This window comes from Pteropus vampyrus, unplaced genomic scaffold, assembly GCF_000151845.1.
Source record: "Pteropus vampyrus isolate Shadow unplaced genomic scaffold, Pvam_2.0 Scaffold247, whole genome shotgun sequence".
Classification (NCBI taxonomy): Eukaryota; Metazoa; Chordata; class Mammalia; order Chiroptera; family Pteropodidae; genus Pteropus; species Pteropus vampyrus.
The window spans coordinates 800,684-810,244 of NW_011889028.1; the positions used below are offsets into that span (position 1 = coordinate 800,684).

The window sequence follows — 9,561 nt, forward strand, 5'->3', positions numbered from 1 at the left end:
AAAGGGGAGTCTCTGGCCACTGGCCAAAGAACAATCAAAAAGTTCACAGACTGAAAATGAGAGCTACTGAATTAATCTAACTAGCCCCCAGAAAAACAACCTGACACTCCCTGACACTACGCATAAGAAGTAGTTCAAGACAGACCACAGACCAAACTAAAAGCTAAAGCTTCTGGAAGAAAACACAGAAGAGTATCTTTGCAATTTGGGGGTTGGTGACGGTTTCCAGGACACAGAAAGCAATAACCATAAAATAAAAATTAATTAATAAATTAGGCTTTGTCAAAATCAATACCTCTGCTCAAGCCACGGACTGGGAGGGACGCGCCCAAAGCCTGGCTCAGGACTTACACCCACATACACGAAGCACCCCTACAACCAAGTAACAGCGAGGCGATAACCCTGGTTTTTCAACTGGGCAAAAAAGCTGAACGGACACTTGAGAAAGGAAGAGAGATAAGCACATGAGTAAGTGCTGCATCCGTGGTCATCTTTAGTCATCGAACACGATGAGACACCACTATGAGCCCACCAGCATTGCTAAAATTAACAAGACTGACAACTCCCGATGCTGGCCGGGATGTGGGGCAATCAGAGCTCTCAGGGGCGTGTGCTGTGGGAGCGTAGAAAGTATGACCACTTGGGTTTCCATAAACCTAAACACGCACGTACCCTGAGAGCCAGCAGTGCCCCGCCTAGGTATATACCCAAGAGACAGGAACACGTGTGTCCACAAAGACCTCAAGGACAACATTCAGAGCGGCTTCACTCCTACTGCAGGCTGCCCAAGTGTCCACCAGTAAGGGAAGGAATAACAAACCTAACAAACCGTGGCGCCTTCGTACCGTGTAACAGGAACTCAGTAATAAACAGGGACAAACTACTAACGCACGCGACATAAATAAGCCTAAAAAGTGCCCACTGAACGCAAAAGCACACTGTGACATTCCACTGGCATCGCATTCTGAGACGGGCTGGGTGACTGACGGCAGACACGAACCAGAAGGGGGGCTGCCTTCAGGGGTGCTGGCACGACGCCCGCCCCGGAAGCAGCACCGTGGAATTTTCTAGGGCGATGGCACTGTTCTCTATCTTCACAGGGGATTAGGTCGTGCATTTGTCAAAACGAATCAAATGGCACAGATAAGATGAATGCACTTCTCATTCACCCCCCCCCAAAAAAAACCTAACAGGCGTGTAAACACATGTTGCACCACACCAAAGTGCAGGAGATGACAGCGCCTGCCACACTTACATCTTGGAGAGTGTGAATTAGCATACGCTCACGCCTTACAGAACTTGGGACGAGGCCTGAGCGGAAGTCTGGGAAGTCTGAATCCTTTTTCTACTGGGTGAAAGACATGTGTGCACCTAGACACAGACTGTTTGTATCCTCACGGTGTCAGCAGTGGAAGAGGCAAAGCCACGTGAGTGAGTACGGACAGACGGGGCCACTGGAATCTAAGACTGCACAGAAACAGTAACGCTTTCACAGGACGCTGGTTTTCATTTTTTTTTCTTTCTTTTTTATTTTTAAGTCTGGATTAGGTTGGTTCAAGAAGAAACTACCTTGCATGACATCACCTGTATGAAGAATTCACTCCAACTACAGTCAAGTTCATCCCAGCAAATGAATGACAAACATTTGAAGAGTGAGTCACAACTAATTAAAAAATATATATACTAAGCCACACCATAAACAGGCCCAGTCAGCCATCACTCAAAGTAGGGTGGCCTCCCTTCTGAAAGAGGACGCAGCGCATCTCCTGGCATCAAGACCCAGGGACAACAGTTCACATTCCTCATGGCTGGAAATGCCCACAAACTCGGGGAGAGTAAGGGACGAATTAAGTGCCCCAGTCTCATGTCCACCCCAAGTCAGAGGCGCCTTTAAAATCACACTTTCCTCTGGAGGCAGTGTCCCATCAAGGGAAAACAACTTTAGAGCAGGTACATTTTACCCAAAGTTAAGATAAAAAGGACCTGCTCACTCGCACACCACCTGACTGAAGGCCGCCTTCTTAGATGGAAGATAAGGCCATCGGAATTCCAGGGCCCCCTGCTGCTGAACCGCAATTAGATTCTATTTAAGATGCAGACAGGAATGGTGATAAGAGTTTGAACCAGACCTAAAGGTTTCACAGCCTTGGGTTTGGAAGCTTGTCCTTTAACCCCTTAGGGGATGGCGGAAAACAGGAGGTACCTCACGCAGTGCCCTGCAGCTGACAGACAAGCCCCAGGGCGGTCACCATCCCCTTGTCACCCAGGCCTTGCTCTCCCCAGAACCCCAGCGAGCTGTTACCTGTGAGGCCCACTGGATCTGCGTGTGCCAAGCTCCGAGCAGGGTGTCGTAGAGCCCAGCAAGCTGCTGGTCCAGGGGCAGGTCACTCTGGCACAGCTCCTGCCAGGCTGCTAAGAGCTGCGCCTGCACCGGCAGAACAAAGCGGGCATGAGAGGTGCGCCAGGGCACGCCGCCCTCCGACCAGCCCTCCTGCCAAGGCCAGCAGCGGACCGCGGCTACTCTCCTGCACCAGCGCCCCCACCAGTGGCCAGAAGCTCCAGAACAAGGCGGAAAACCCTGCTCTGACTGGCACTGGAAGCTGGAGTCTGTGGCCCTCTGTCCTCTCCCCTTGATCTTGTCCCAAAGGGGCCAATGGACATCCACTCAGCAGCTATCATCACCCCGCCGGACAGGCCTCAGAGGGGGCTGTGAATGGAGTTTCAGCGTCCGGTCCTAACACTACTGCTTTAGACACACATGACCGCTGGGCTGGAAGGAACCGGGTCGGCCCAGGAGGCCGTCAGGTCTCCAAGAACCTGACCCCGACGGCCCCAGAAAGTATGTTTCATTCTTTAGGAGAGTCAGCCGCAGCACACTGCTCGCCTGCGGGGGTGTGACAAAAGTCACGATGGGAATCCCCCTTAGAACACCAAAACGTGAAAAACTGAACAACTTCTCAGTTCGTAAATGAGACCCAGTTATACAGTGTTTGTGAATATACAAGACAAACACTGATGGTTCTTGTCCCAGCTGGCAGGTAAAGGAACCCAGAGGCTGGGCCAAGAGTACCCCCTGCTGGCTAACTAAGAGAAGACGGTCAGAGCGAGGAGGCAAGCTTCACCTGTGAGAAACTAGGGCGCTCAAGCCCAGGGTGTGAGCGGTCCAGAGTCGGAATCACTCAGTGCCTCACCTTGTGACATCTGTAGTAGTATGCAAGAAGCTGGGGCATCCGGTCAATTTCGGTAAAAACCTTCACAAACACTTTGGCTTGGTCTAGGGAGAACAACATAAAACATGTTATCTGCTGTCAGCGGGTCTCCTGCTGCAACCAAGAGAAAGAACTTGCCAGGGCAGACGTGGACACGTGTCAGCCAGTACCCAACAGTTCCCGCCTCGACAACGAAGTGACGCCTGTGCGGAGGCCGTGACTGCGGAAAGAATGCAGAGTGAAGGACAGAACACGCGTACCTACAGACACTGCGAGCTTCCTGAGCACCGTGACCACGGTGAAGAATGTCCATCAGCACAGTCACTGTGACACACGAACAGAAAAGGGAGCCGCACTGGGCGGGGAGGCCCGGACTGTGCAGCTGAAGGCGACCCTCACCCTGAGCACCACGCAAGGGCAGGTGGGAGCCTGCGTCTCGCCTCGTCCCAGCCCTGAGGTAGAATCACGAAACGTTGACACCAGAGAGGCATCTGAAATGACCATCAGGCAATCTCATTTTACAGAAACGGAGCCTGCAGCCCCAAGCGGAAGCCGCTAAAACGGCGCAGGCTGAACCGCGTGAGGCCGCTGCTACTCAGCCACCGCACATGACTCAGTCTCACGCTTGCAAGCCCTGGGACCAGCAGACCTCCTGTCAGGCTCAAGAACCAACCCGCTCGTTGCTGCCCCAGGGCCTTTGCATGTCCTGTCTGCCCTTCTGGCTCTCGGCTGTGCCACCCACCCCATCGGAAGGGCCTTTCTCTACCACGCCTTCCCCTCCCCGGAACCAGTCACGACCCACATTCTTCTTAGTTACTTGTGTAACAGCTTATTGTCCTCCTCACCCTCAGAAGTGGAAGCTCCACGAGGGCTGTGACCTGTCTTGCCTTGTGTCACTGTTCCTAGAAATTAGCAAAGCACAGGGAGGCGCTCTAAAAATGTAGCAAATCAATGACTGTTTTCGATAGCACTGTTTTGCAACAACATAAGTAGCAGGTTCGTGGCGGAATAAAGAGAAAGCTGAGAATAAGAAAAAAACCTGCCTGCAACCCTATCGCACGCTGCTAAACACTGTCAATGTTTTGGTGTGGATTCGCAGAATGGTTTTGGACAGAAACTGCTATAGTGTTTACCCCTCTGAACATAATTACGACTCTAAAATCTCTACCCAAAACAGTATTTGTTATTTCTTGAAACAAATAATAAAGTAGAATTTGGCAGTATAGTAAACCGTTTAATAAAAGCAATGTGAAAACTTAAAAGTAATCACGTGGGTGGGTCTTTAGCCCTTACAGAGGAATTCGAGGTTTTCAAGATCGGTGCATTAAGCTCATAAAAACGGCATTTTGATGGCTGTCAAATGAAAAGGAGGAGGATTAAGAGGCACAAATCGGTAGATACAAAACAGTCACGGGGACGTAGAGCGCAGCACGGGGAACAGAGTCAGCAGTATTGTAATAACTCTATACGGTGTCAGGTGGGTACTGGATTTATCGGGGGGATCACTTCGTGAGTTACGTAAATGTCTAATCATTGTGTTATACACCTGAAACTAATATAATATTGTATGTCAACTATAATAGAAAAAATAAAAATATAAAAAAGTTTTAAAAATTAAGATTAGTGCATTAAGTTAAACAGACAAATCTGTAGCACACCCAACCAACCTAAAACAAATGTCAGGCACCATACAGAAGTCTTAAGATCACAGATCCTCCTGTGACTTACTGTCACCGATGGAAACGTTCCATCACACACACCAAACCGACGCCGCCTCTCGGGAGCCGAGGGAGGGAAGCGTTCCGGAAAGGAGGGAGGAAAACCTGTCAGCTACCGTGAGAAAGAGCCGAGCGCACGCGGACAGTGGGCTGCGCTGTGCTGCTGAAACCGTCGGGAGACCCTCACAGACGGGCCTGGGGGACACCACACGTTCAGGAGTGGCGGGAGCGGGAGCAGTGGCTGCAGACGGCGCTGTCCCACAGAAACAGCCGGGAAGGGAAGCCAATGGCTTCCAGCGGTCTCCTCCTGGCTACCCAATCATTTCGTGGATGACAGGGAAAAAGAGATAAGTGTGTTCAAATACCACCGGAAAATGACATGCCCTCGTTAGCTCCTTGATAAGGTGCAACTCATCAAAGAGTGCACTTCAGATCTGCACGTTTCGCTACATGTACAAAAGCATCAGAAACCAACACTGAACGCTAGGTAGCGATATGAACACTGAAGTGTTTCGGAGTGACACGTCCTGAGGTCTGCAATTTACTTTGAAATGCAGTAAAAAACAAGACGATGGGCAGAGAGGTGGCCGGGTGGGTAGACATGTGACAAAGCAAGTGTGGCACAATGCTAATGCTGGGGTTTAGATGGTGTGTTCACTGTATGGTCATTTCAATATTTCTGTACTTTGAAAATTTCTCTATAAGATGTCGAAAAAAGGCAACCACCACAGTTACAGTTCTACTACCAATCTGCATGATCTAAGCAACACTGAGACATTCTCAGACTGGAGACGCGGGAAGCCTCACCCCAGTAAAGAGGGTCCGCAGAGACGAGAGGCGGCCGGCACTCACCTACAGACTGCGAGGTGAACGCTGCTACGATCTGGGGGCTGGCCAAGGCCTCCAGCCTGTTCTTCAAGGCCTCCAAGTATACGCATTTCTCTGAGTAGTCTGCTGTGTCGACGAGCATGGCCAAGCTGTTCTGCATGCCTGTGAGCTTGGCAGAAATCACAGCCACGTCCTAGAAGACGACCAGCACAGACAGTACCTTTTTAAACACCCCAGCACTTCAATTAATAAAGGACAAAGTATGTGAAAAACCATAAAACAAGGAAATGGCCCATGAACATATTTACTATTATTAGTACTCAAATAAATAGAAATTAAAAGAAGAAAATGCCATTTTCCTAACCAATTGGAAGAACTCTTGAAAATTACAACGGCTACTGTTAGTGAGGACACCGTAAATTCATACTGTCTTTCTGGAAGGCAATTTGGCAACTTGCATCAAGAGCCTTAAAAATATTCAGCCCTCTGACCTGGTACTACCTCTTCTAGAAATCGGTCTAAGGCAATAATCAGAGGGACACAAAGATATTAATGTATTATAATCAGTGTGATTTTAGTGTCATAATAACAAAAGCCTGGAAGTAACCTAATCTTCCATAGTAACAAATAAAGCAGAAACTACGGGTCACTCGTCAGGGCTACGAGAAAGACACTTTTTGCTGTTTATTGCTACTCACAAATCTTTTCTCGTGTGCATTTATAACTTTTTAAAAAACCTTATAAAGTTTTCAAAAACAGCAAAAGAGATGACAAACAATTAATCACGCTTCACAAGTGAGAGCATTTCTCCCACGGCACCAGCTCACGTCACCCCAATAAGCCAGTGCAGCCGCATTACGTGTCGCCCACCCGCAGCCCAGGTCCCGGGCGCGAGGCCCCTGTGCCTGCGCTGCGCGAGGCCATTTGCTCCGTTTCCCATCTTTTGTTCCAGGGCTTCTGAGCCACCCAGGGACTGAGCAGCTTCGGGCAAGCAGAGGGTGCAAGCCGAAGGGGTGGAAGCCCAGGGCCTCGGATCCCCCTCCCCAGGTCTGCACGCTGTCCCCACGTCAGGGCATCAGGGTGCTAAGCAGACGGCTGCCTCACCCGAAGGGACTTTGCCACAGCCCTAAACAGGGAACCTACCTGAGTCTTAAACGTCTCCTCGATGTCGGCGCTCAGCGTGCTCCACTTGTCCGCCTCCTGGAGGGACTGCGCGGCCAGCTGCATCCGGGACTTCACCTGGTCGATGTCCACCAGCACCTGAGCGGGAAAGGGGCCAAAGGGCGTGGGAACCGAGGGAGGGCGCCCCGTCTGCCGCCTCCCCTGGCGCCCTGAGCTAGCGCCGCGGCACGCCTGTCCTGGGGAGCCCCGTGCCCGCCACAGCCTCAGGCTAGAGTCAAGCGGGTGCTGAACAGCGAAGAAGCTGGCAGGACCCAGCCAGAGAGGGGTCTGCGTGCAGCACCTCCCAGATCCAGAACCGGTGCTGGGACGGGAGCCCAAATACCTGCATGGACTGAGATGTGTCCTGTTCGAACTTCCTGATGTCCTCCTTGACGAGCACCATCTGCTCCCTCAGAAAGGACGCCTCCTGTCTCAGGGCCTCCACGTCGCGGAGCACGCGGGGCATGTTCTGAAGGGCCTGGAGACTCGTCTCTGCGTGAGGGCAGAGACACGCAGCGCAGGTGAGCACCGGCCCGGCCTCGGGACGGCACCAGCCAGTCACACGGGAGGGGATTCCGACCCCCCCTCACCGGCTTCCGAGCCTGGAACACGGGGCTGGGCAGGGAGCTGGGCGGGGAGCTGGCCTCCGCTGACCAGATCCCCCCAAGACTGATGGCTGTGGGCGCGTGATTTATGGGAATGACCCATCGACCTGACCCAACATCAACCGCCCTCCACCGCCGAGTTCGATCGCAAGTGCCTTTCCAGGGAGCAGGATGTGAGGCGCCGATGCCGGGTGGGTGCTCGCTATGTGGCAGGTGCTCGTGTTCATCACATGGCTCACTGTCATGGCGTCGCCAGCAGCCACCCCTCACAGGCCGGCAAACATCGGCTCAGAGATTTCGGAGCTGCAACCAAGCCTTACACGCATCTGGTCCCGACACTGCTCTCCTCAAACTTCAAAACCCAGTCTGCAACCTCCAGCAGCAGCTGGAGCGCAGTTACAACACAGGTTCCTGGGGCACCGACCAGGAATCCTATTCAGTAAGCATGACAGGAGATCGCCTGAGACCAAGGGATCTGCATTTTCTAATGTCCCCAGTGTAGATAGAATAAAATTTGACCCTCTCTGCAGACCTGGAAGTGGGAGGGTTCACGGGACAGCCCTTCAACCCTTTCGTGAGAAGTTCCCTGGCTGTCAGCTGAAGAAGCCAGGGTCCCCCGGCGCAGACAGATGTCACCCCCGGAAGTCATGCTCCAGGGACCTGCCCGTCCCGCTCTGCCCTAACCGCCAACGTTTCCAGCCCTGACCCCTATGAAGTTCAAAGACCAAGGAAACAGAGACAGAACACACGAAGACGTCCCCAACACACACGCTTCACTCTAATGGCACCATTACGGCCCCGGTTCAGGCTCCCACCTGCCAAACCTCAAAGTCACATTCCGGCCTGGCTGGCTCCCTGTGTACCTCTTTTTCCCTCTCCACAGCCCCCCAAAATGTAGTCCACTCACGTATACATTTTAAAACTACCACTTTCAGTGGTTGCCTCTAGGAGAGTAAGGGTCAGATTTCACTGCAAAGGGACATGGGACTCTTTTTTGGGTGATGGTAACGTTCTCTGTCTTGACGGGGGTTCAAGTTACACTAGCTGCCCACATTTGTGAAAACTCACCTAACTCATCCGATAAGATGCACGCATGTCACTCACTGTGCGCATTGTGGAATTAATGTCAGCCCTTCCTTCAAGGCCTAACTTTAAAAAAAAAACTGTGGACAAATACTGGATTCTACTTATACTGTTCAGGGTTTGAACTGAAACATTTGGGGATGAAGTTCACTGGTGTCTGCAACTACTTTGAAATGTACGCCAAAAAATAAGATGGATCAGGCACAAATGATGGATACCTCTGGGATACAGCAAGCAGAGGGAAGCGCCAACTGCAGGATCTAGGCAGCGGGTGAGCAGACGTCCACCACAGACTGTCTCGACGCCACTGTTTGGCACCTCCATCCACAATTGCTAAGTTCAAGACTCTGTTCTCATTCTCGATTCTCTCCCCCTCTGGGTCTTCGCTCCAACCCATCGGCAAGTTCTCCCTTTTCTTCCTCCTAGAAATATCTTGAATCCACCCATTTCCCACCGTCTCCACAGCCATAGCCCCAGCTGAAACCACTATCATCCCTCTTCTGACTACAGCAGTAGCCTCCAGAACGGGGACAGGAACCAAACCATGTCGCCCCCCCCCCTTTCCCATCACACCCATTTTAAATAAAACCCAAACTCCTTAATGTGACATTAAAGTCCCTGAGTGATCGGGGCCCGCTGGCCCCTCCCGGGTCTTATCAACAGTGTGTCTCTGGACCCTGAGAAAGTTCGTGCCCGATAAACACCTGCTGACTGAGCGAACGAGCAAATCGACCCTCCAGTCGGGGGCCCGCAGCATCCCCTGCTCAAACTTCCCTTTGCTGTAGACCTGCGCCCTTGCTTCAGCCCCCGTGAACATGAAGCCATAAGCCTCCGAGGGCTTGTCACTGCCTCTGGGATGAAGCCCCAGCCCTGAGGGTGGCCAGCAGGGCCTGTCACAGTCTGGCCAGATCCACTCCTCTGCCTCGCTCCCCGGCAACACTCAAGACGAGTGTTTAC

At 52.0% G+C, this 9,561-nt stretch overlaps 1 protein-coding gene across 1 annotated transcript in view; it reads right to left on the reverse strand.

Annotated features, from left to right (window-relative positions):
• Positions 1 to 9,561, reverse strand: part of COG7 (component of oligomeric golgi complex 7) — a 65,909-nt gene that overhangs the window by 33,141 nt on the left and 23,207 nt on the right. Inside the window, exons 6-10 of the mRNA XM_023520091.1 lie at positions 7,260 to 7,406; positions 6,899 to 7,015; positions 5,780 to 5,948; positions 3,192 to 3,274; positions 2,303 to 2,425 (exon numbers count right to left, since the gene is read on the reverse strand). Coding sequence (XP_023375859.1) covers positions 2,303 to 2,425; positions 3,192 to 3,274; positions 5,780 to 5,948; positions 6,899 to 7,015; positions 7,260 to 7,406 — 639 coding nt within the window. The remainder of the gene's footprint in view (positions 1 to 2,302; positions 2,426 to 3,191; positions 3,275 to 5,779; positions 5,949 to 6,898; positions 7,016 to 7,259; positions 7,407 to 9,561) is intronic.